The sequence below is a fragment of the Aureobasidium subglaciale genome (assembly GCF_000721755.1).
Source record: "Aureobasidium subglaciale EXF-2481 unplaced genomic scaffold scaffold_15, whole genome shotgun sequence".
Taxonomy (NCBI): domain Eukaryota; kingdom Fungi; phylum Ascomycota; class Dothideomycetes; order Dothideales; family Saccotheciaceae; genus Aureobasidium; species Aureobasidium subglaciale.
This window is the reverse complement of record NW_013566980.1, coordinates 184,069-209,383: the sequence shown is the minus strand read 5'-3', so window position 1 is coordinate 209,383 and position 25,315 is coordinate 184,069. Positions and strand designations below refer to the sequence as shown.

General features: G+C 51.4%; 8 protein-coding genes across 8 annotated transcripts; 4 read left to right on the top strand and 4 right to left on the bottom strand.

Annotated features, from left to right (window-relative positions):
- The first annotated feature begins 138 nt into the window (after window positions 1–138).
- AUEXF2481DRAFT_109539 (uncharacterized protein) lies at window positions 139–6,269 on the top strand. Its single transcript, XM_013486958.1, has 4 exons — window positions 139–794; window positions 851–921; window positions 989–5,880; window positions 5,939–6,269. Exons 1-4 carry the CDS (start codon window positions 509–511, stop codon window positions 5,952–5,954), a joined length of 5,265 nt encoding a protein of 1,754 aa, XP_013342412.1. The 5' UTR covers window positions 139–508; the 3' UTR covers window positions 5,955–6,269.
- A 243-nt stretch (window positions 6,270–6,512) lies between these two features.
- On the top strand, window positions 6,513–8,399 carry AUEXF2481DRAFT_41520 (uncharacterized protein). Its single transcript, XM_013486871.1, has 6 exons — window positions 6,513–6,559; window positions 6,628–6,717; window positions 7,071–7,420; window positions 7,499–7,605; window positions 7,656–7,760; window positions 7,811–8,399. The coding sequence occupies exons 1-6, from the start codon at window positions 6,546–6,548 to the stop codon at window positions 8,006–8,008; spliced, it is 864 nt and encodes a 287-aa protein (XP_013342325.1). The 5' UTR covers window positions 6,513–6,545; the 3' UTR covers window positions 8,009–8,399.
- On the bottom strand, window positions 8,182–10,014 carry AUEXF2481DRAFT_30869 (uncharacterized protein; the record flags this gene model as incomplete). Its single annotated transcript, XM_013486818.1, has 2 exons — window positions 8,182–8,741; window positions 9,009–10,014. The coding sequence occupies 2 exons, from the start codon at window positions 10,012–10,014 to the stop codon at window positions 8,182–8,184; spliced, it is 1,566 nt and encodes a 521-aa protein (XP_013342272.1).
- A 2,847-nt stretch (window positions 10,015–12,861) lies between these two features.
- On the bottom strand, window positions 12,862–13,949 carry AUEXF2481DRAFT_47449 (uncharacterized protein; the record flags this gene model as incomplete). Its single annotated transcript, XM_013486901.1, has 2 exons — window positions 12,862–12,895; window positions 12,955–13,949. 2 exons carry the CDS (start codon window positions 13,947–13,949, stop codon window positions 12,862–12,864), a joined length of 1,029 nt encoding a protein of 342 aa, XP_013342355.1.
- Window positions 13,950–14,324: 375 nt separating this feature from the next.
- AUEXF2481DRAFT_6370 (uncharacterized protein) lies at window positions 14,325–16,023 on the bottom strand (the record flags this gene model as incomplete). Its single annotated transcript, XM_013486744.1, has 2 exons — window positions 14,325–15,902; window positions 15,970–16,023. The coding sequence occupies 2 exons, from the start codon at window positions 16,021–16,023 to the stop codon at window positions 14,325–14,327; spliced, it is 1,632 nt and encodes a 543-aa protein (XP_013342198.1).
- A 743-nt stretch (window positions 16,024–16,766) lies between these two features.
- On the bottom strand, window positions 16,767–18,791 carry AUEXF2481DRAFT_6369 (uncharacterized protein; the record flags this gene model as incomplete). The annotated part of the gene is made up of 6 exons (XM_013486743.1): window positions 16,767–17,102; window positions 17,161–17,483; window positions 17,543–17,852; window positions 17,901–18,032; window positions 18,085–18,459; window positions 18,513–18,791. 6 exons carry the CDS (start codon window positions 18,789–18,791, stop codon window positions 16,767–16,769), a joined length of 1,755 nt encoding a protein of 584 aa, XP_013342197.1.
- A 1,597-nt stretch (window positions 18,792–20,388) lies between these two features.
- Window positions 20,389–23,106, top strand: AUEXF2481DRAFT_6368 (uncharacterized protein; the record flags this gene model as incomplete). Its single annotated transcript, XM_013486742.1, has 1 exon — window positions 20,389–23,106. The coding sequence occupies one exon, from the start codon at window positions 20,389–20,391 to the stop codon at window positions 23,104–23,106; it is 2,718 nt and encodes a 905-aa protein (XP_013342196.1).
- Window positions 23,107–23,672: 566 nt separating this feature from the next.
- On the top strand, window positions 23,673–25,223 carry AUEXF2481DRAFT_90094 (uncharacterized protein). The gene is made up of 3 exons (XM_013486932.1): window positions 23,673–23,777; window positions 23,835–24,371; window positions 24,425–25,223. Exons 1-3 carry the CDS (start codon window positions 23,747–23,749, stop codon window positions 25,144–25,146), a joined length of 1,290 nt encoding a protein of 429 aa, XP_013342386.1. The 5' UTR covers window positions 23,673–23,746; the 3' UTR covers window positions 25,147–25,223.
- The last annotated feature ends 92 nt before the right edge of the window (window positions 25,224–25,315 follow it).

Below are 25,315 nucleotides of genomic sequence, written 5' to 3'. Positions count from 1 at the left end.
TTGCTGCAATACATTTACACTGTTCCGCGACTTTGGTCAATGGGGGAGTCTGCTAGTGCCAAGCCAAGGCAGTCGGTCTCCCGAAGCAGAAGCAGCGACCAAGCGGCCGGAGCCTTGCAACTTGCAACATCGACGCCCCGTCATATCCTCAATCCTCGCCCTTGCTGCCACCACTCCCTCACCACCCCAATCACCGTGCTCGCCATCTTCGCTGCGCGCATCTCGCCATTCCGAGTCGCGTCGCTGTTTCACTCCCGTCGCTTTTCTTTGCCATCGCCGCTGCCCGGCTGCGCGCGCGCCGACCGAAAGGCCAATCGTTCGACACGCGCTTTCTCGCCAGACGCAACTGCATTTCATCCAACCGACTCGACTTTCCATCGCGAATACCGTCTACCCTGGAGTTCCCCGGCCAACCTCCTTGTCGACAGCGCCCTGAACGCGGCAGCCGCTGATTCGATTCCGATTCTTACACAATTTCCCTTAGCCATTGCTATCAACAACCGCCACCATGAACATTCACTCTTTCCCTTATTCCAGCGCTCCGCTGAAGACCATTCAGGAGATTCAGTTTGGTCTCTTTTCACCTGAAGAGATCAAGAATATGAGCGTGTGTCACATCGAGTACCCCGAGACCATGGACGAGCAACGGATGCGTCCGCGAGAAAAGGGCTTGAATGACCCAAAGCTGGGCTCCATCGATCGTTCGGTTGCTTGCGGTACCTGCGGTGAAGATATGCTGGAATGTCCTGGTCACTTTGGCCACATTGAGCTTGCTGTGCCCGTCTTCCACGTCGGTGTGTTTCGCTCGCTACAAGCCCAGTCTCTCTGACATGCCGCTGACTGGTCCCAGGTTTCGTGACCAAGATCAAGAAGATCCTCGAATCTGTCTGCCACAACTGTGGCAAGGTCTTGCTTGACGAAGTGAGTCGCCCTGCGCGGCTGAAGCTGAACCCAACCTCGACCACCATGCTAATCTCGATTCTTCTAGAGCATACCCGCCTTTGCCCAAGCCGTCCGCATCAGAGATCCCAAGCGTCGTTTCGACGCTGTCCACAGATTGTGCAAAGCCAAGACGACTTGCGACCCCGATGAGGCTGGAGATGATGGTCAAGACCCTAAGGACGCTTTGAAGAAGGGCAAGCGATCACACGGTGGCTGCGGTAACCTTCAACCCACTATCCGCAAGGATGGGCTCAAGCTCACAGGTACCTGGACTTACCCCAAGGACGCCGATTCCGATTCGAAGACGGACAAGAAGTCCATCACTCCTCAAATGGCTCTCAATGTTTTCCGCAACATCTCGACATACGACCTGGCTAGAATGGGTCTCAACGCAGACTACGCTCGTCCTGAATGGATGATTCTGACTGTTCTCCCCGTCCCACCGCCCGCCGTTCGACCTAGTGTTTCGGTCGACGGAACCAACCAGGGCATGCGCTCCGAGGATGATTTGACCTTCAAGCTCAGCGATATCATTCGCGCCAACGCAAACGTTCGCAAGTGTGAGCTCGAAGGCTCGCCACACCACGTTATCGCAGAGTTCGAGGCATTGCTGCAATTCCACGTCGCCACATACATGGACAATGACATTGCAGGACAACCCAAGGCCCTGCAAAAGTCTGGTAGACCAGTCAAGGCCATCCGTGCGCGTCTGAAGTCCAAGGAGGGTCGTCTTCGCGGTAACCTCATGGGCAAGCGTGTCGACTTCTCCGCTCGTACTGTCATCACCGGTGACCCGAACTTGTCTCTGGACGAAGTGGGTGTTCCTAGGAGTACCGCCCGTATTCTTACTTTCCCTGAAACTGTAAATGCCTTCAACATCGACAAGCTGCAACAACTCGTTCGCAACGGCCCTAACGAGCATCCCGGTGCGAAATATGTCATTCGAGACACTGGCGAGCGTATTGACTTGCGTCATCACAAGCGCGCTGGCGAGATTCAACTGCAGTATGGCTACAAAGTCGAGAGACACATTGTGGATGGTGACGTTATTATCTTCAACCGTCAACCTTCGCTGCACAAGGAGTCTATGATGGGTCACAGAGTCCGCGTCATGCCCTACTCCACCTTCCGTATGAACCTTTCTGTCACATCGCCCTACAACGCCGATTTCGATGGTGATGAGATGAACTTGCACGTTCCTCAAAGTCATGAGACTCGCTCGGAAGTTTTGAATCTCTGCATGGTTCCCCTCAACATCGTCTCGCCACAGCGAAACGGTCCGTTGATGGGTATTGTGCAAGACACCCTTTGTGGTATTTACAAGATGTGCCGTCGTGACGTCTTTCTTGACAAGGAGATGGTCATGAACATTCTTATGTGGGTACCTGACTGGGACGGTGTTATTCCCCCTCCTGCTATTGTCAAGCCTCGCCCACGCTGGACTGGTAAGCAAATCGTTAGTCTGATCGTTCCTGCTGGTCTCAACCTTGTTCGTGGTGACGCCGAAGGCATGCATCCGCTCAACGATAACGGACTCATGGTCCACGGTGGTGAGCTGATGTACGGTCTGTTCAGCAAGAAGTCGGTCGGTGCCAGTGGAGGTGGTATTATTCACATCGTCTACAACGAGAAAGGCTGGGAGGCCGCTGTCAACTTCTTCAACGGAGCTCAACGTGTAGTCAACTACTGGCTCCTCCACAACGGTTTCAGCATTGGTATCGGTGACACGGTCCCCGACGAGGCAACGGCAGAAGCTATCACAGACGCAGTCAACGAGCAAAAGGCAGAAGTCGCTGTCATTACCGCAGCTGCTACCGCCAACGAGCTGGAAGCTCTACCTGGTATGAACGTTCGTGAGACGTTCGAGAGTAGAGTCTCCAAGGCTTTGAACAGCGCTCGTGATAATGCTGGTGACCGTACTGAAAAGAGTCTGAAGGACTTGAACAATGCCATTCAGATGGCTCGCTCGGGATCCAAGGGTTCGGCTATCAACATTTCACAGATGACTGCCGTGGTCGGTCAGCAGTCTGTTGAGGGAAAGCGTATCCCATTCGGCTTCAAGTACAGATCGCTTCCTCATTTCACTAAGGATGATTACTCCCCGGAGTCTCGAGGTTTCGTGGAGAACTCCTATCTTCGTGGCTTGACGCCCTCAGAGTTCTTCTTCCACGCCATGGCTGGTCGCGAGGGTCTTATTGATACCGCCGTCAAGACTGCCGAGACTGGTTACATTCAGCGTCGTCTCGTCAAGGCTCTCGAAGAAGTTATGGCCAAGTACGACGGCACTGTCCGTAACTCTCTGGGTGACGTTGTCCAATTCGTCTATGGTGAAGATGGTTTGGACGCCGTTCACATCGAAGGCCAGAAGCTGGACATCATCAACTGCTCCGACAGCCAGTTCGAGAAGAAGTTCCGTATCGATGTCATGGATCCCAAGATGTCTCTGTCGCCAGACATTCTCGAGCAGGCACATGAGATTGCTGGCGATGTTGAAGTCCAGCGTCACCTCGACGCCGAGTACGAGGCATTGCTAGCTGACAGAGTTCTTCTGAGAGATGGCCGTACCGACGACGAGGAGACTCACCAACTTCCTCTCAACATCACCCGTATCGTTGAGAGTGCCAAAACCAGGTTCCGCATCAAAGATGGCGCCCGTAGTGATCTTCATCCATCCGAAGTCATTCCCAAGGTCCAGAACTTGCTCGATCAAATCGTCGTCGTCCGCGGCGATGACCCTCTCTCTCAGGAAGCACAGTACAACGCTACTATTCTTTTTAAGGCTTTGTTGAGATCACGCCTTGCTTTCAAGCGACTGGTCAAGGAGTACTCCCTGAACAAGCTAGCTCTTGACAATATTCTCGGTGACATCCTGAACAGATTCTCAAGGTCACTTGTCAATCCTGGTGAGATGGTCGGTGTTTTGGCTGCCCAGTCTATTGGTGAGCCTGCAACTCAGATGACCTTGAATACCTTCCATTTTGCTGGTGTCTCGTCCAAGAACGTTACTCTTGGTGTCCCCCGTCTGAAGGAGATTTTGAACGTTGCTACGAACATCAAGACACCCTCCATGACTGTCTACCAATCCAAGGAGAACCGCCTTGATCAGGAAGCTTGCAAGAGACTTCGCAGTCTCGTTGAATACACCAGTCTTCGCTCGATTACCGAGAAGACTGAAATTTGGTTCGATCCTGATATTCAATCCACTGTCGTTGAACTCGACAGAGATATGGTGGAGTCTTACTTCATCATTCCTGAAGAGAACGCAGAGAGCCCCGAGACGTACTCCAAGTGGTTGTTGCGTATCGTACTCGGTCGCAGACAACTTCTGGACAAGGGTCTCTCTGTAGCCGATGTCGCTGCTGCCATCAGAAATGTTTATCAGCACGAAATGTCTATCATCTTCAGCGACGACAACGCGGACGAGCTCGTCATTCGTATCAGACCTTCAAACATGATCATGGAATCTAAGGAGGACGATGATACTGATCTGGAGGCTGATCTTGTCATTCAAAGACTGGAGGCTCATCTGCTGGATGACACCAAGCTTCGTGGCGTGTTCGGCGTCGAGCGTGCTTTCGTCAACTTCAAGGAGCGTCTGCGCGTCAAGGAAGACGGCGGTCTCACCATGTCGAAGAGTGACCCTCTCTGCAAGGAATGGTTCTTGGACACCAGTGGAACCGCACTCAAGGAGGTGCTCACTGTCGAAGGTACCGACCCTACTCGTACTTACACCAACCATTTCATCGACATCTTCAGTGTCTTCGGTATCGAGGCTACTAGATCTGCCTTAATGAGAGAGCTGAAGCAAGTTCTTTCTTTCGACGGTTCTTACGTCAACCATCGTCATCTTGCTCTTTTGGTAGATATCATGACTGCTCGCGGTAACCTCATGGCTGTCACTCGTCACGGTATCAACCGTGCCGACACTGGTGCACTGATGCGTTGTTCGTTCGAGGAGACTGTCGAAATTCTTTTCGAGGCTGCTTCTTCTGGTGAACTCGACGATTGTCGTGGTGTTTCTGAGAACATCATCCTTGGTCAACTGGCCCCTTCGGGTACTGGTGAGTTTGACGTCCTTCTGGACCAACAGATGCTCAGCACTGTTGTGTCCCGTCACCACGGTATGGGTGCAGGTACTCAAGCTGGCGCTGCTCCTCTGGACGGTGCTATGACTCCCTACGACATGGGTTCACCTCTCGCCGAAGGCGACTACGGTACTGCAGACTATGGTGCTTCGTTCTCACCCATGGTTCAAGCAGGTGGCGACGAGATGGGTGGTTTCTCTGCTTACCAAGGAGGAAGCTTCAGCCCTTACAGTGGCGGACAGAGCCCTGGCTACGCACCTACAAGTCCCTTCAGCATGGGCACAAGCCCATCTTCACCAGGATATGCCTCTCCTTCCTCTCCTGGCTACTCGCCCAGATCACCTGGTGCAGCTTTGGGCAGTCCTGGCTATGGTATGGGGTCGCCCGCAAGCCCGGCATACAACCCTACCTCGCCTACTTACTCGCCCACGTCTCCTGCATATGGCAAGGGATCTCCCACATCTCCCTCATACTCGCCCACGTCCCCAAGCTATTCGCCGACATCGCCCAGCTACTCGCCTACGTCGCCGAGCTACTCTCCCACTTCGCCGTCGTACAGCCCCACTTCTCCTGCCCATAGATCTGGTCCTTCTCCAACATCTCCACGTTACAGCCCTACCTCTCCGGCATATTCGCCGACTTCGCCCGCTTACAGCCCGACCAGTCCTTCGTACAATCCTGCCGGAGCCTCGCACTCACCTACGTCGCCGAGTTACAGCCCGACGTCACCAGTGTACAGCCCTACAAGCCCAGCACAGCAAGGCTACTCGCCCACGTCGCCACAATACACTCCCAACTCTCCTGGTCAAGCCTCGCCCAAGTATTCGCCCACCAGCCCCAAGTACTCACCCAAGTAAGTTTGACGTCTTGTTCCGCCCTTTTGGCCTTTCCATGCTAACACGTATTCTCAGCTCGCCTGGCCAATAAGCGAACGAGTCGAGCAGTTACCACGCTGAGACGTACCCTTCATTGGGCACACGTTCTTCAAGGGGCTGTAGCTTAGATCAAGGTTGTGATCGACCTCGATCAGAGCGTGGTCACGATGCTGAATCACGAAGGCAATGCATAAGCGGCAAGAGTACAGGCGAATAATCGAGGGAGTTTCTGGCAAGGCGTTTGTTTTCTTTACCACTTTAGTCTCCTTTCTCTACTTCTTTTCTTCTCGCGGGGTTGAAGATAGGAAGATCATCGAGGTTTTTTGTTTCTCCGAGCTCATAAAAAATTGCATATGGAGGATGAGCCAAAGCGTACCAGAAGGCTTTATTTGGAGCTGAGATAAATAAATAAAATTCAGAGTTAAGACCAATGCAAGTTCAAATGTTCATTTTTCTCCGTTGATCTTGACACCGACGGTGATCTTGATCTTATGCGTCGTTTGTCCTCTAAAATTCACGAAGTGCCTTGACCGACCCTGCTCTTCTCCATGTTTTCTCCTTTGACCACACACTGCTCCCCGACCGCCGACTTCGACCTTTCCAACCTATCATCGCAAACAGTATATCACACACACTGTATATAATGGCGAATAGCGAGTAAGTCTTTACAAATCGTTGTCGCGTTTGTTAGAAAGAAAGACTCTGATGGTATTGTTGATAAACAGGTTCGAATATGTGCGCAAATTTGAAGAGTGGGATGCGCTTGCGCCGAGTAATTGGATTGTTGTGAGGATTGATGGGAGGGGTTTTAGCAAGTAAGTGTATTTGGGTTTTTGCGTTGTTTTGTTTTTGTAGCTGTTTGATTTTGGATGGTTTTTGCTTGAGATGTTTCTGTTCTTGACTGGGAGAGTCGGTATAAATGGTTTTCAGCCATCATGAGATGGAGAGAAACTCAGAAGAGGGGAAGAGCATAGATGGCATTTTGCGACACAAGCTGGAAAGGCTGGATGATCGGGGACGATGGAAAGAGCGATACGATGAGATGTTCATGTTGCATACTGCCATGCATCATACTCGTCCCTTCCTCCTCATAGCCTCCTGCCTTTATTTCACCTTGTAGCGGTCCACCTCCAGCAAAACACAACACTGACACATCTACCATCATCAGATTTTCCAAACGCCAAAACTTCGCCAAACCAAACGATCGCCGAGCAATCGATCTCATGAACGCAGCCGCCATCGAAGTAGTAAAACAATTCACCGATATCGTCATCGCATACGGTCAATCCGACGAATACAGTTTTGTGCTCCACGAAGACTGCCAATTATTCGAGCGACGAGCAGCAAAACTCGCAACGAGTATCTCAACGGCGTTTTCGGTAGAGTATTGCATGCAATGGGATGCGTATTTTCCGGGTCAGGTCCTGGATAGACCGTATCCTACTTTTGATGGGAGGTGTGTGTTGTATCCTAAGAAGAGGATATTGAGGGATTATTTGAGCTGGAGGCAGGCTGATTGTGGGTTTTTTCTTTGCGCTTTGTTGGAGTCAAGTGACATGGTGGTGGGAAACGAGGTGTGCTAATCAAGAGCGATAGGTCATGTCAACAACCTTTATAACACTACGTTCTGGAATATGGTCAAGGGAAATCCTGCTACACACACTTCGCCGATGACGCCAACCGATGCTGAATTGGCACTGAAGGTGAGTCTTTCGGAAATTTGTTTTGACTGGCCTTCGCTGACGTGGAGCAGGGCACTTTCTCGGCAGACAAAAATGAGATTCTGTTCAAGAGGTTCAACATCAACTACAACGCAGAAGACGAGATCTGGAAGAAAGGTAGTGTTGTATACAGGAAGGTGTGTTTTATCCTCTGCTTTCATCGTGCCTTGCTGACCGGTCATTGCAGTTCGAAGACAAGCAGACAGACACGACGGCAGCACAGCAATTCATCAAGCCAACAGACGACCAGGCACGAAAGAAGCCACAATCTAGAACACAGATGGAGAAGGAAAAGAAGAGGAAACAAAAGGCTAGAGTCGTTGTTGAGCATGTTGATATCATCAAAGATAAATTCTGGCTGGAGAACCCATGGATCTTGGATTAGTTGGAGAATGAATAGAAAAGAGCCAAGCGAAGCGAAGGAAGTGAAGCTCAAGTCACTAAAGACCTCGTGCAATACCACAGCACCGTTCCCGCCTGGGGTGTCGGAAAATCAGTCTTTACGGACCCTATCCAATCATCGGCCAAAGCATCCGCTGTCAACTAATTCAGCACCATTCATCCATGCCTCCTCAAAGGCAGTCCACCAGTCTCGGCCTCTCGAGCCCATCTGACGAGCCTTACTTCTCCTCTCGACACAACAGCTGCATCCTTCGCAAGAAGATCCGCCCCGTAGTTTAGAACTCTAGGCACCTTCTTCCACAGAACTTGCACACCACAAGCTGCCAACTTCTCAACCTCATCAACGAAATTGCGAATAAGCTTCGACTTCACAATGTCCTTTCCGCTCTTCTTACCTTGATCCGAAAGGTCGTCCATGAAGGTGTAATCGCACAAGCAATCGTGACATACTTGCAGACCATGATCTTCGCATACGAGCTTGCCGTTGGCGAGCTCTCCAGGAGTGTCAGGAAGTCCCATGTCTATTATGGCTGTAGACTGAATCGAGAGATGAACACTCGATACCTCTGAGGGATGTGAAGAGGACGCTCGATGGTAAGACGAGAGGAAACACAATAGCCTGGCGTATGCCAAAGCTATCGGTTCCCATGTGGAAATCTGCACCGAGCTCGATTCCTTGTTTGTGATGTGCATACCTAGTTTGTTTGCTGGAGATGCTAATGAACGAAAGTAATCTGTTGGACACTAAAGTTCTTTGACGGAATATGTTCTAGCAATCGTAACATAATTTGTCTGAGTTGAACATTCTAGATGCTTGCAAGTCGTCCGTAGTGTTAGTTGCTTCAGCTGCATATCGCTTTAGCTGTTGAACCAGAGGCCCTTGGCGTGCTAGAAGACTGTGGATGTAATATCTCTATACACTTCAACAAGACTGATATCTCGTTAGTGGAGCAGCAGCAGACGTGTCGGAAATGTAAGCTTACCATCAATGATGCGTTCCTCGGCAACACCCATTTGATAGTCTACTAGTCCCATCTTCTCTATGCTATCACATAGTCTAACGAGCTCTCGACCCATCGCTTCCAGAGTGTCGGAAGTCATCACTGATTGTCCGAGTAGCGTGTACTGTCCAGTTTGCGCCATGACCTGCGTCGTTTTGTACTGCGAATACAACACCGTTAACCAGCAGTTGTTAAAGATATCCCAGAGCCTGAGTCGGTATTCATATTGTTTTATGTCGTCTCGGTCAAGGCCCAGAGCTTGCACGTTGCCTATCAGGAACCGTGAGATTTGAAGGAGCAGACCTGCTGTCGGTTCCAGCTGACGATCCCTCACTAGTGTAAAGATTTCCTTTGTCTGCATTTGGTAATGCTCAAACGCATCGCGCAGGCTTATGATGTTGTCTTCTGCTGTAGTTTGTTGAGTGATCTGAGATTGTGACGGGTAGTCGGAATGACAACTGCTTATGATGGGCTTTGACGTCGTATATACTTGATGCTCGTTCTGGATTAATTCCTGCATGCTGTATTCGGGTGTTGGTTTGATTGATCTTGGGTATGATGTATTCGAGGCATAGATGTTGAAAGTCTGAGGTGTACCGTAATGTAGGGAGAGTCCCGCCGACATCATGTTGTGCGTCCCATATTGATCTGCGTTCAGCGCCAGCGGGACCTGTCGGTAGTCATACATGAAATCAGTGACTGGAGACTGCAGCGTCTCAAGGTCGTTTTGATATGTAAAGTTCAGTAAGGATGTCTCGCCATGATGCGGCTCGTCGTCAGGAAAAGGCAGATACGACTGCCCGTGTCCTAAGTAGGATGTTTGTGCGAACGGCTGACTTGTCGTCCGTGGTATTCCTCGTCGTGGTAGGTGTGGCATCTTAAATCGACCAGCTGACATGAACGATGATGAATTGTGGTGAGCAGGGCTCTGGGCCGCGCTACATGCATCATAGTGGTATTGATGATCTCTACCAGGATAACCCTCCATTTTTCCAGAAGCGACGTAAAAACAACTACCAGGGTCCCGAAGTCATGAAGAGTATGTTTCAGTCAAAGTAGATTTCGGGATAGTTAAGTTTGGGAGCGACGTAAGCCCGAGAGGGGCAGTTGAGTTGACCAGTGCTTGGATAATGACAGGAGCTGGGGACGATGATGTATATTCAGAGAACGCTGGAACTCTTTCACTCAACTAACCAGGCAGACAATGTTGGATCACTCATTTATCCGTCAATAACGCCGAAAGATAAGTTGGTATTCAACCATCTAAGCAAGTGAAGAGTTGAGGGACCGTCCCGAGTCTGGGCAAGGACAGGGCAGAGACTATACTCTGAGATTTGCCTCTTTGGCCCTAAGATCGTAGGCGGATGCCGCCATGATTAGACTTTGAGTGGACGTGGGCGGAGGAGGGACAGGTCAGCAAAGAGCAGATGCTATGCACGGCATCTGTGAGCTTCTCTAGATCATGATCCCTGATAGCGAATTGAGGACGATGGATGTTGAAGGAGCTGTTCGGCAACCGGGCCGTAGCAAACCCTTGGCCCCTGACTGAAGGGTGTGCAACTGTCAAGTGTCAACCAGAGATACTAGAAGTATCCGAGATTGTGTTCAGAAACGGGGTTGGCATGCGGTTCTGACCTGGTCAAGCTGAAACACTCATCGGAACCAAATCCCCAAACCTAATGATATGTATGTGTCAAGTTGTGGCTTACAGTAGTTAGGCATTAAGGTGATGTGAAGCACGATGGATCTTGCCAACGTAAGTGTCAGCCGGACAAATAACAGGGAAGTCTATGCAGATCCCTTGGTCACCCTTTCCACGACGGCAAGGGGGCAGACACGATATGAAGCGCTCGAGCACGTGCATTAACCGCCGAACACCACACCATTAAGAATATATCTGCTTCACTTGTTGAAGCTTGCTTGTTTCTGGAGTTGATTAGTTTCATGATGTGTCGAGACATGATCATCGTCGCAGCGAGACTAATGACGAGTACATTTGGCAGTTGAATGTACTAGCATTCCTCGAGGCTGCTCGGCATGGCATGGAGCATTGACGTTTTGGTCACTCAACCATTTACAAGAACAATGTTTTGGTCGAAAGGATTGCATAGACAGTGAAAACCACGACTTGGTCGAGTTGGATTGTCAGGTGTGCTGTGACCCTGGTTCGTGTTACGCCCCCGACCAGGCTTTGAGGCAAGAAATTGATGACTCAGCCTGTGTCGCGGGTTCTGGTTTCCGTCAACTTTCTAGAGCAATGCCAATTGGATCTCATTGGGCCGGTACTGTGGTAACCATTCGCTTACAGACATGCGGAGTTCCTCGCCGAACGTAAAGCGACCGCTCGACAGAGTGCCATTCTACGTCGCTCTGTCGCTCTGAGAGGGACACGATGAGAAATCGCCTTGATGCGAAGGATCCGCAAGTGGGAACTTAGGGCATGAGAAGTTCCCTCGAGATGTCTGTGGAGGTTTGATACGAGGAACGATCCGGCCACTCTGGCTAGGCTCTTGAAGTGCCGACCGGGACTCATCGGTCCGGTAGCATGCATACGACAATGCTCATGCTCAAGTCGATGTCCTGCAGCATTGTCAAAGTTCAGCCCACGAGAGTACTGTAGTTGTGACAAGTCAAGATGGAATCCGTGCATAGTACATATCTCTCATCGGAGCGTGAGCCCGTCTCCGCCATTGTACTTTCCAAGTTCTGCATACATCTCACAATATAAAGCGACTTGGACGACTGCACCTACTGTTAGCTTGAGCTCGTGAGATTTTTACATTCTGACACCGATCTCGATCTAACAACAGCTTACCGCAATATCTTCGGGATGTCCTATTCGTTTTCAGAAGACCACTTGCTTGTTCAGGCAAGCAGGCTGCAGCCAAGTTGGCTCAATCTTCAGCTGAGTAGTCGCAGAGCGAGAACGAGAAGCGAGCCGCAGACGTGAGAACGGGCGAGCTCGCGGCGCGAATCCTTCGGCGGACCTTCACACCCTTCAGCCATCGGAGTTGCGTATGTCGTCGATGGATAGGACGCCACAAACCTCTTGGGGTATTCGCATCACAAACTCTAATTCTACCTAGCCACTAACGACTGTATACAATTGTACCGTAACTATTGACCAGGCGAGAGGCCAGATCCAAGTCGTGGAGCGTGGATATGAGTAGTCACAGTTGTGCTTGAGTTGGCGCATTTTAAGCGACATACGTGAACGCCTTTTGCAATATTACAATCGCCAATTTTATACAGCAGAGAGTCAGTCGGCATGAACGAATGCGGTAAAGTGGGGCCCTGTAGGCCGATGCGAACTCAACAAGTAACGTTGCTTGTTCGGCACTCGACATCATGAGGAGGGAGGATTACGATCCTGCACAACCGTGGCATCACGCAGACGATGGTTGGGACTGACCTATATCACAAAATCGATCGCCATGTAGCCGCGAAGCCTATCGTGACCTCGACGCCGCTTCCGATGCGGTCTGTACATCCCTGGAGTTTTAGCATGTGATCCTTCCTGCTTGTCACACATCTACTACAATGCAAGAGTTCAAGGACGATGGGGCACTTAGTCGGATCGACGCTCTGTTTCAAGTTCATGACTCTGTGCTTCGTTATGATTTGGAAATGTATTGAAAACTCTTTTGATTCCTCATCGTCTCATATCCTGCCTCGGACCTGCAGTGATGGCACTGGGCCTGGCTAAGCTTCTGTTGAAGATCTCACGCCGATGTCGATGCCAGCGTGGCGCTTCCTGACTTCGAGGAGCGCTTTATGTTCTTCCAGATTTCGTTGAAGAATTTCAAATGCGAAGAATGACTTTTGGGTGAGGCGTTCATGCGCTGTAGGTCTGCTTGGGGAAGGGGTATCTGCAGTCGGGATATGTCAGTCTTTGTTTTGGGGAGCGCATCGAACGGTGGAAGCTTACGCGGGACCCAACTCCTTGATGCTCAACTTGGCCAACCATGAGCCCATGTCGACACACTTCTCGACGCTCTCGCCCTTGGCCAAGCCGGCGAGGAAACCGCCAGCGAAGGCATCACCAGCACCGGTGGTGTCGGCAATCTCGTCCTTGCCAATGACGTGGACGGGGAAGCTCTTGACGTTGTCATCGCCCTGGATGGCAATAACAGTGGGCTCGGTGCCCTGAGTAATGATAACGGTACGCTTGCGCTGGGTGTTCTTCTTGGGCAGGTTTGCCATGTGCTTGGCAATGGTGGGAATGTCCTCAGTGTTGAGGTCGTGGGCGGCAGCGAAGGCCTGAGCCTCGGTCTCATTACCGACGACGTAGTCCCAGTAGGGGGAGGTCTGGTCGAGCTGGTCCTTGAAGAACTGGCAGATGAAGGGAGCGGACAGCGAGAGCATGAAGACCTTGTTCTCAGCAGCGGCCTCCTCGGCGAGGGCGAGGATGGCGGGGACCGAGACGGTCAAGTGGTAACCACCGACAAAGTAGATCTTGGCCTGCTTGACAAGCTCCCAGTTCTCCTTCAGGTGCTCGACCTTGTAGCAGTTGGCGGCAGCGAGGTCGGTGCACATGCTGCGGTCGTGGCCAGTGATGATGACACCGCAGCGACCAGTGGGCTGCTCGTCGTCGTAACGGTAGACGGCACGAAGACCGACCTGCTTGTTGGCCTCGACCAGCTTCTCGGCGTACTTGTCCTTGCCAACACATCCGACGAAGACGACCGAGTCAGCGGGAAGAACGTACTGAGCACCTCTGGCAGTGTTCTGAGCAGCACCTCCGGCGTTCAAGTCCACCTTGTAGTTCTGGAACAAGTCCTCGTAGAGGCCCATGTGCTTCTCCTCAGCCAGGATGGCGTCGTTGGACTTGAGTCCATACTTCTGAAGCAGCTTCTCGTCGCCGACAGCCTGGATATCCAGGAGAGGGTTCTCGAGGCAGAGGATTTCGTATTGGCCAGACATTTTCGATAGGTAATTGATGTGATGGAAGAAAGAGAGCGTCGCTGCTCCGGATTTGCTAGTCCTGACGTTCTCCATATTGCCATTGTTGGTGGGGGTCCTCGACGCCAAGCCAAGCCCCTCTCAGCCATACAAATGCTTCTGTGAGAGCATGCCCTCCAGAATAGTGATTGGCTTTCAGTCATGGTCATAACTGACTCTCATTACACCCGCAAGGGGCCACATTAGGTATATGAATACACAGTCCCCTGGCCTCCATCCATCGTTGTTCATCACTCCCTCACAAGCCACCAGACTCTGCCAACATGAAAATATCGTCCTTCATCAACAAGTTGATCTGTAATTACAAGAGTCGTTCGTCCAACAAAACAATATCGACTAGAAGTGGTACTCCTCTCCACTCTTGCTGATAACAAACTCGCATCCAAGCTTGCCAAATCCTTCGACATCAAGAGCTTCAGCATGTTCGTTCAGCTGCATCAGAATGCGCTCGCCTACATGTGGCCCATCTTCCATAGTATCTTTGACGTGGATGATCACCACCTTGATGCCTTGTAGAGGCGCGTCCGCCGGCACGGGCGTGTTCCTCTCTGTACCTGCGTAATCGGGGGTGTTCGCTTGTGATTCTTCTTCGGGAACCATTAGAGGTAAACTGCCTCGTCGAGGCTGCATGCTAGACAACCGGGTAACCATGCTTTTGTTCCGCTTCTTATTATCGGTGATATCATCCATCGTTATGTTTAGGCCGTTTGAACTGCGTTTTCGTTTCCTTTGGGCTCTATCCAAAGCCCTGGAAGCTTTTTCGTCCTTGACCATCTGCGCAAGTGTCCTCATCTCAGCAACAACGTGCCGTGGCGCAAGATGACCGAACAATACAGCATCTGGTTGACTATCATCGTATGAGCATTCGATGAAAATGCCCGAGAGTATTCCCTCTGCTATCTTCGGAGCTGCCTCTGACCAAATGGTGGCCAATCGTGGGACGCGTGAGATGCTGTCTGGTTCGACGTCGCCGAATATCAGTACTTCCTTTGACGTATCGTAGTCTCGGATGAAGAAGGCAGTGCTGTCCACCACCGAGTGCTGTGGTGTCGGGTCACTGGTGAAACTTCTACCTTGGGGTCCTGGAGAGTAATAGCTATGGCCTGGAGTCTGTTCGCCGGGGGTTCCAAAGACATGTGGTATCGAGAGGTTGCGGTAGTCTGACCCCTTAAAGGCAGAATAATCAGGTTCCGAGATGCTACCCAGCGAGCCACGCTGCGAGCGAGTCGGTTGTGACTCCTTCATGCAGTTTCCATGGCTGACTTTGAAGCCTTTGACTCCCAGCCCGTCACACACTTCGATGTAGCCCCGACCCTCTCCTGTACCAACCATGATATCGCCACCTTCTCTTAATCGCTGGAAGCTGACGAAACCTACGCCTCCGTCCTCATCAGTCAAGTTGGGCCATATAATGTCATTGAATATGTGCTTCTTGATGGCTTCGACGGTGAAGGGTAGGGCAGCCAGTCGTTTAGGTCGCGAGGTGGCATGGAAAGCGGCCGTGTTGATTGCGAAGCCCGACAGGTGATCAAGGTGAGGGTGTGTAATCAAGTAGGTAGAGACGTGCGTGCGTACGATGTGAGCGGCATTGGCGCGGGCAGAGGCATGAGGCAGAGGGAGGCCAGCAAAAGGGCCCTGGTCGAGGACGATGGGTTCGGGTAGCGTCTTAGGCTGTATGGGATTTCGAGTCGGTGGTGACGAGGTCGGAGACGAGATGCCATCTGTTTCCATGCGCTGAGGAGGGAGATCCGGCGCAGGAGCCTCGTTGGGAAGGTTCCTCTCGAGGATGCGAGTGATGGCGGCGAGATGTGAGCCGGCGTCGACTGCCAGCAGCGAGCCACGAGCCCACTCGGTGGCCGTCGAGCGCACCAAGAGCCCCGTCACGTTGTCTTCGCTGGGACCTCCTCCCGAGCCCTGAATGTGAAGATGATGGTCAGACCTGCGGGGTAGCACTGGCGCGTGGGGAAGAAGGAGAGCTTACAAGACATACGACCTGTATAGCCGCTTTGTTGCTCTGCGAATCTCTCGGCTTCATGTTGGGATATGTTGATCTGCCCGTGCCCCGTTTCGGGCGGGCGCTGGCCGACGGGGTTTACACTGAGACGTCGATGCAATTTGTATGCGATTGTTCGTGAAGCGCTGCGGACTTGGACCTGACTATGATGTCGTCGCGCGTCTGACTTGCTCGAGGGCGCTGCCAGATGACCTGCGTGCTACTGATGTGAGGTTTTGGCGAAGACGAAAGTGACATCGACCTAGTTAATCGCCAGCTTGCTTCGTGATTAAACTTGTACGATTGCCTGTCACTCATCAACGGCCTGCCCGTTGGACGTACGAGCTGTCCGGAGGCAGGCACCAGCCTTCCGCTTGAGCCTTGGGCGCGAATTTCACTTCCTAGGTGGCATGCGGTCAACCTTCCGTTAGATCATACGGGATCCCGGTAGAGTCAACTTCATGTTGACCAGCATGCAAGAACACTGTACACCTGGCGTGCAAGTTGTGGAAATAGAACCATCCATTAGTCGGGAGAGCTAGCTTCAAGTGCTGCGATTCACCCTACCCAAAACAGCTAAGCAGGTTTAGTAGCGATAACTTGTGGCCTGTCGAGAATTGGACCTGGTTTCTATTCTGGAACCGATGGGCACGGAAACAATTGGTAGCTTCTGCGGACGGAAAGGTGCAAAATTGTTTTACAGCTCTTCGTGGCAACGCTACATAGCACAACGTAGCAACGATATCGTCGAAAGGAGATGTCAAAACGACGCCGAATGTAGAGACTTACAACTTCGCTCCTGCAGCCCTTCTCTTCTCCTTCTCTTTGTCCCTCAAGAGACGACGCAGAATCTTGCCCGATGGCGATTTGGGCACGATGTCTATGAACTCGATTCCACCCTTCAGCCACTTGTGCTTCGCTTTGTGTTGCTCCACATGACGAGCGATGTCTCGGGCAACCATTCTGTCAGACTCCTCGAGCCCGACAGAGGGAGATTTTACGACGAACGCCTTAGGCACTTCTCCCTCCCGGTCTGAGGGCACGCCAATAACGACGCAATCGTTCACAGCTGGGTGCGTCAACAGATGAGCCTCAAGCTCGGCTGGCGCGACTTGCAAACCCTGCACGAAGTCAGTTCCTGTCATCCTCTCCTATTTTCGCTGTCGTCAACACACGTACCTTGACCTTGATGAGCTCCTTTAGTCTATCCACGATGAAGATGTGCTCATGGCCAGACTTTGGATGCTTTCTAACCACTGCCTCATCTCCTGTTCTGAGGTAACCATCCACGAATGTCTCATCCGTAGCCTTTTGGTTGTTGAGATAGCCCAGCGTCACAGCGGGGCCTTTGACAATCAACTCTCCAGGTGTATCGTATTCCGTTATTTCCTCACCTTCGGGAGTGACGATTCGCGCTTCAATGCCCGGCAGCAAGCTTCCCGACGATCCGAAATACACATCGCTCGGGATTGTGGAACACACCACGGTTGCACTTTCAGTCACTAGATGGTTGTCAGTCTTCACCTTCTATGATTCAACATCACAGGGAACTGTGACTTACTTCCGTAACCTTGTCTGATTGCCCAGGTAGGAAACATAGACTGCAAGTCTTGCGCCGTCTCCTCTCCTAGCGGGGCTGCACCAGTAAAGATGCTCTTGACGGAAGAAAGGTCATATTGCTTCACCACGTCTCGCGACTTGGTGATCGTGATGATGATTGGCGGTACCAAGTACAAGTTGCTGATCTTGTGTGTTTGTATCGTTTCGAGGAAACTCTTGAATTCGAACTTTGGCAGGACAACGACGCCGTCGCCACGGTATGCACCGAGATGGGCGACGACGATCAGAGCATAGATGTGGTTGAGTGGCAGCTGACCTCGTTAGTTTGACTCCAGCCGACAACATCAAAAGCGACTCACCAGTCCAAGGACATTCTCCGTGTAATCAGATTGGTTACCAGGTTCAATGAGCGTTTTCCTCCATGGATCCTCGAAGGCTCGCATCTGGAGTACATTGGCGATAACATTCTTGTGACTGATCATAACACCTTTCTTGTTTACGATCAGCATTCATCGTATCTTCGGTGCACAGGAACGTACGTACCGGAAGGCCCGAAGTTCCTGAACTGTAGCAGAGGAACGCTGTCCGTCTAGCGCCCTCGCCTTTAGACCATTCGAGGCCCTCTATTTTCGCCAGCTTCTGACCCTGATCAATCAATTGGTCAAGGGTTTTGTATCCGTCTCTCTTCTTGCCGGCAACGGCTTGAGGTACATCTAGCAAGAAGATGCGGTTCTCTGCAATCCCGACACTCTTTGCCGCTTGCAACGCGAGGTCCAGTAACGGTGAACAGGTGAAAAGACATTTGGCACCAGAGTCTCGCAATTGGTGCTCTAGTTCCTGAACTGTATAGGCTGCATTGGCCGGTGTCTGAATACCTCCAATACGGTGAGTTGCCCAAGCGAGAGTCAAAGTGTCGATCTAAAAAGGATTAGAAACTTGTCAAGACTCAAAATTTCAACTCTGCTGCTCACTGTGTTGATACTGAAGAGACCGATAACCTTGTCCCATTCAGATCCCTGGTTGGGATGAAAACCAAGCTCATTACTCAACCCTCTGGCCAGAAAGTCAACGCGTTCTTTGACTTCCAATGCGCTATACTCTTTGCCGGTGATTCCGCAAATGAATGGCGGTCTTGAGTATCCCAAAGGATGACGATCAAAGTTCTCGTCTAAAATGAATTTGTCTACCGAGATTGAGTCAGGTATCTCAAAAGGCAGTTTTGGCACCCAATTGGGAGCGTAGAATGGCATCCTAGTGTATTGGATCTGGAAGGTGTGTGAGATGGCTAACGACAGGGATGAAAAGGGTTTTGTTCCCATGAAATACTAACGAGCTAGAGCGGCATATCTGCCTCGGCCTTGTCAGCCATCGTTACACCCACCACAATCATCTTTGATTGTTTCGAGCTGCCTTCTCGCCGAGAGATGACGCTTCAAGTAACCTTTCTCCGCATTGGTGCGGGGTAGAACGCACGGGTGCAGCACGATTGGAGAAACGTCGGATGCCGTTGAGCTCGGACTTCCTGCACTTCGGAAGCGAGCTTCCGAAAACCTGGAAGGCTTCGGCGCGTCTTGCGTCTGATCGTTCTTGCTGACCGAGTACTTACATATACTTGAACTCCAACCTGTCAAAACATCGCCTTGAGCCCAAAGTCACCCACTGGACACTAAGAGCAATTCCTGTTGAAGATTACAAGTTAGGTCTGCTCATACCCAGCGCTTTCGCGTACATTTCCCACACCACCTCTGAAGCTTAAGAAACACTCTTTGACTTTGCACTACCAAAGTTGCAACTTGACTCATCTCACCGCCTGGTCATATCGTCCATCTGTACAGCCCTGCTCAGTTTCTCTCCCCTGCTCGATCCCAAGGAAGGCACAGAAGTTTGACCTCAAGTCTTCCATCTCTTCGAAAGTATATCTCAACGACTTCTTTCAAGCCTTCCAAGAACTTCAGCACTTTCTTCATCTCTTCAAGATCCGCATCAGATTCCTCACGACCTCGCCAAAACATTGCCTCTGGCAGAGTCCTGGTAAGTCTAACTCACAAGCATTCCCGACGCGACAAGACGCGTGTGGCTGTTTTCCTCATCCGTATAAAAGTTATCAATACCTACCTTGCACATGTCCTGAACTCAGATTCGGTGTCTACCACGTGAACTCGGTTAATACATTACAGACAGACACGTGCCACCTCAATTTCTCGTGTGCTGTCCGTCTGCGCAGCAACGCTTTTCTGTGAGCGCGACGTGACATCCATCATTTAGACATGTGCACATACTGATTCAAATCTACAGGTGCAAGGGACTCGTGATTGGTCCTCATCGGCTCCGAACATCAAAATACAAGTTCTGGATTCGGCCAGCAGCTATCATTTGAGCAGCTTGCTGTGTCGTCGTGTTGTTGCGTGTGTAGCTCGGTAGCACAGCACGAGTTTGTTTAAGGATTCGTAAGAAGCCTGCTTTTACAATCTTTTTCAGGCGCTGACTATCACTAGACATAATCAAGAGCCAGTCTTGCAGGATTTGCCAACCGACCATCTTCTGCCGTTCCAACAGGTCTAGCCTGCTGTCTTACGCTTTGAACAGGCATAGCACGTGCTCAAAACGACCCTGATAGCGAGCAATCACACGTGTATGTGGTAGACTGCCTGTTTTATATCGCCTCTTCCAAAACTCAAGAGCGCGTCTGCCTGTTTCTCTTCGTGGCACAGAGTGTTGTAACTCAGCAAAATCTCACGCTCGACCTGCTGTCTCTTGGAAAAGAGCCCAAGTTTCATCAACGCTTCTTGACTTGTTCCTCTCTCACGGGAAAACCCGAACAATCCAAGCTTCAAGCAACTTCGCGATATGGATCCAAGAAACGATTCATTTCTCGGATCTGAGTATAAGCTGTCTTCGTCCGGAGATAGAGAAGCACCCAGCTCACCGTTGAGCTCTGTCCCCGGAGATTTCGATTACCAGCAAGAGTACGTGCCGGTCAACCCTGCCCCTCAGTTCGAGTCTCAGCCCGAATCTCAGCCCACTCCCATGTTGACCAACACGGTGGCAGACACGATTGTCGTTGCTTTGAACGACGCAGAGCCATACAACGCCCACACTCTTGTTCGTAGATCCATACGAAAGCGCAAGGTACCTCTTCGTTTCCAGCAATCTGTCGACCTTGAAGGTTCACCTGAGCCTGAGCCCGAGCCTAGGCCCAAGCCGTCTGAGCTTCCGGTCAAAAGAAGAAAGATATCGCCGCCCAAGGTGTCAAAGCCCAAGGTCTCATCGCCCGAGACAACTCGCAAGACTCGTGCCCGTGTCAGGCAGGTACAAGATATCGTGGAACCACCCAATGCAGTTCTTCTTTCACCTGAGCCCAGCGATTTGCAAACCTCAAATGACGAATTCGTAGACCTTATGCCGATCGCTCAGCAGGTCAAGGAGTCCAGAATCGTGAAGTTCAGAGTCGATCCCGAAAGACTTGGTCATATTCTTCACGTGACAGCTCCTTCGCAATCGACCAACACCTCGTCGCCACAGTCTACGCCTCCGACCAGCCCTGAGAGCGAACCGGAGATCATGCTCCCACAAACTTCTCCAACCTCTGCGGCTGACGCACATAATTTGGCCACACTTTCGGTAGCTCTTACAACAAGAGTGCCAATCGATGACAAGCCGCTTCCTCGTGGCCAGCCAGACATCTGGGCAGATACTCGTCATCATCTCTGCGAGAGTCTCAGTGGACTCTATGCATCCTGGCAAGGCTCTTACTATGGCAAGAACGGCGTTGCCAAAGCCTTCATGCTCGATGGTAATGGCCATCCAAGAGATCATCTGGACGAGAACGTCATTATCCTGCGAGCTAGTGGCAGCATGGCAAAAGACGGCGACAGCGGCATGAAGCAACGTGAAGACCAAGAACAAAAGCATCAATATCACGCAATGGTCAACGCCATCAACCAGCAAAGCCCAATTGCTGTGATTTGTGGCGACAAGAACATCCAGGTGCCCAGCAAGATGCCGCACAAGTACAATTCTCTCGACTGGTACAAGGCTACTCATGTCTGGACTGAGAAGGACAGGTTCAATGTAATCAAATACCGCCTGGAGAAGCTTGATTCAAGCGTCACTGGATGGTGGGTGCCTGAAGATTCAGAACCCGTCGTTGAGCTCGGAGCACTTGGTCCTCCTGTCAAAGAACACTGTGGCTCGTGTCGTAACGAGTATGGCCAGCTGTATTTGTGCGGTTGGATGTGCCTCAACAGCAGATGCCAGAACTTCTGGCGTTTGTCCGATGGCAGCACGCCTGACCCTACTCAGTTATACTATGACCCTCGTTTCCTGAAGCAGAAGACACCCTGGGCAAACGAGAACGCTCCTCTTAGTTTCCGCTTCCCATTATACGCAGCTTCCGCGATTGCTGGCGAAGACTACAAAATGGAGAACCTCCGTGGCATGACCTGCCCTGATTGTGGCAAATGCAACGCACGTGTCAAGTGGGAAGGCTGGGAGTGCACAGGGTGTGGTTTCGAACACACGCCCAAGATCAACCCGCTTCCCGCAGCTGCCATTCAGGATCAGAATTATCCGGTCAGTGATTCTTACCCATCATCGCATGACTCTGCTCTCCCTCACGTCAAGATCTCGGTGGAGTTTTCGCACAACTACCGCTGGATTACATACAAGTTCCAGGTCTCAGCAGCCGAAGAAGGTGAAGTTGTCCACGGCATTGCAAACAAGGTCGTGCGCGACGAGCCTGGAGGCCCCAATGAGATGTGGGAACATCTCCAGGTCGACTGCCACGGATTGGTGCGCAGAGAGTTGTCAAATGCTCTCATGAACTCTTTCACCATCAACTATGGCATGCCTTATAAATTCATCGCTGCAGGTGACAGTCTTCCCTTTACAGCTGCCCCTTGGCCTGTCACAGAAGCCGTCTCTCGTCTGAATTGGGCTGACAGAATGACATCGGGAGACGCCATCAAAGATAAGGAAAAGTTCAATGAACTGTACTTGGTCGCCTATCTCCAAGACCAATCAATGAACTACCACGATGATGGAGAGAAGGGGTTGGGCTCTACGGTCGCTACACTGTCCCTTGGTGGTCGAGCCGACATGGGGTTCAAGCCAAAGTCACCTTTCTATCATGGCATGAAGACCATCCACTACAACAAAAAGAGGATGACTGTCATGACCATGGATGACCCACTGCCTGAGTTCCCCAACTACGAACTGCGCAAGCAGTTTATCGAGGAGATTCGAAACGCCAATCTACCTGAAGATGAGGAAAAGGCAAGACTCGCCGAGATGGCTACTGCGCTTCGCGCAGCCTACACAGGCAAGAAGAGTCACACCAAAGTCGACGACTACATCAAGCTGTCCCTCGGCCACGGAGACATTGTGATCATGCGCGGCGCTCATCTCCAGAAGTGGTTCGAACACGGAGTAAGCCCAAAGGGTCTTATGCGCTTTGCTCTGACATGCCGTACTGTGCTGCCTGGCCACTTGAAGAAGTCCGAGCTGCCTGACTACGATGTCGACCTTGTCCAAGACGAGTACGATGGAAGCCGAATCGCCAAGTGATGGCAACGAATATGCTGTTCCGAGACTCCTTCTCATTGCACTGATATGTATTGATGCTTTGTTCTTGCTTTTGTTTGCTATGGTTTCTTCTGTTCATTTTCTGATATTTGCTCTTATCACTCGAAGGACGAGTAGGCGTTTAGGACGATTTGCTATTGCTGTTTTTCACATATGGGTCTATGAATTTGGGGATGGAGGATACTTTTGCTTGATGATACCCACAACTTATGAGCTTCGATAATTAGCTGCACTTTATAATATACTTTGCTTCCACTCACGTCTTCCTGCCATATTCATCTTGTGAAGGGTGTGACTTGATAGATGGCTGTGTCTTGATCGTGAACAAGCACATCGAAGTGGCTCGTCGCACATGTGAGAAGTAGGCCGAGGCCGCATATGTAAATGCTGACGAGCAGACGTTGTTTCATAATATTTAAACACTGTGAATAGACAGCATGACGGCGTGCGTTCGAAGAGAGGTCGACGCGCCAAGATGACATGTGAAGGCCGAACCGAGCCTCGGCTCCCCAGACAATAATACATCATCTGCCCTTGTCCTATCTGTTCCCTGCCATTTATTGTTGCTCATTCCTTTCAACTTTACCGCGCCGCCAAATAATTGCTTCAGCAAATAGAAAACATGGCCAACCAGACAGGAAAGAACTCTGTCGGTAAGTGGTTACTATCCATGACTTGGTGATGTAAGCTGACAGGTGGATCGTTTCAAGCTATTGAGCGTCTCTCGCAGGTCACAACCCACCTCAAGTCGTCAGAAGTCGACCTGGCCCCAAACCGCGATGCCATTCTCAAGAAGAACCCTGATGATATCGTCGTAACAGCGTGTCTGCGCACACCCCTCACAAAGGGAGGCAAGGGCGGCTTCAAAGACACAGCCGCCGCAGATCTTCTCCACGGGGCTTTCAAGGCACTGCTCGAGCGTTCAAAGATCGATCCTTCGCTGGTCGAGGATATTGCTGTTGGTAGCGTGCTGGCTCCTGGAGGTGGTGCTACCGAGTTCCGTGCTGCTGCTTTGGCTGCCGGCTTCCCTGATAGTACTAGTGTGCACTCGTTGAACCGTCAATGCAGTTCTGGTCTGCAGGCTTGTGTCGAGATTGCCAATGCTATCAAGACCGGTATGATTGACATTGGTATCGGTGCTGGCGTTGAGAGCATGAGCAGTCAGTACGGCCCTGGAGCCGTCACTGAGTTCTCGGAGCTGCTCGAGAACCACAAGGAGGCTGCTAAGTGCAAGGTGCCCATGGGAGGTAAGTGTCTTGCCTCACTCAACTGTCTGTGACGTTACTGACTCTTCCTCCAGTTCTCTCCGAGCAAATGGCCAAAGACCGTGGTGTCAGCCGCAAGGACCAAGATGCATTCGCCGCATCCTCATACGCCAAAGCCACAGAGGCACAACAAAAGGGTCTCTTCGACGAGGAGATCGCCCCTCTCAAGGTCAAGTGGACCGACCCCAAGACCGACGAGACCAAGGAGATTACCGTCAGCAAGGACGACGGTGTCAGAGCAGGCGTGACCGCCGAGTCTCTGGGCAAGATTCGCCCTGCCTTCGCAAAGGACGGCTCCATCCACGGCGGCAACGCTTCCCAGATTTCCGACGGTGCTGCCGCTGTACTGCTCATGAAGCGTTCCACCGCCGAGAAACTTGGTCAGCAGATCCTCGGCAAGTACGTCGCTGCATCAATCGTCGGTGTGCCACCATTGCTCATGGGTATCGGCCCCTGGAAGGCCATTCCCGTCGCACTCGAAAAGGCAGGCATCTCAAAGGACGATGTCGACATCTGGGAGATCAACGAGGCCTTTGCCTCGCAATGCCTGTGGTGCGCAAAGGAGTTGCAGATCCCGATGGAGAAGATCAACCCCAAGGGAGGTGCCATTGCGTTCGGCCACCCCTTGGGATGCACTGGTGCCAGACAGGTCAGCACACTGCTTTACGAGCTCAGGCGGAGAGGAGAAAAGGTCGGCGTGACCAGCATGTGTGTCGGCACCGGTATGGGCATGGCTGCCGTCTGGGTCGCAGAGTAAATGGATAACCCTTACATCCTCATGTAATACCTGACGAATGAAATTGTATCACGACTCCCAATAAGAATAAAATGAATTGAAACACTGTATCCAGTCCGCCCATGTAATTGAGTGGTCTACAGGGCCCTTGCTCTCACTGTTCGTGTATCAGCTTTCGGACTAGACTCGG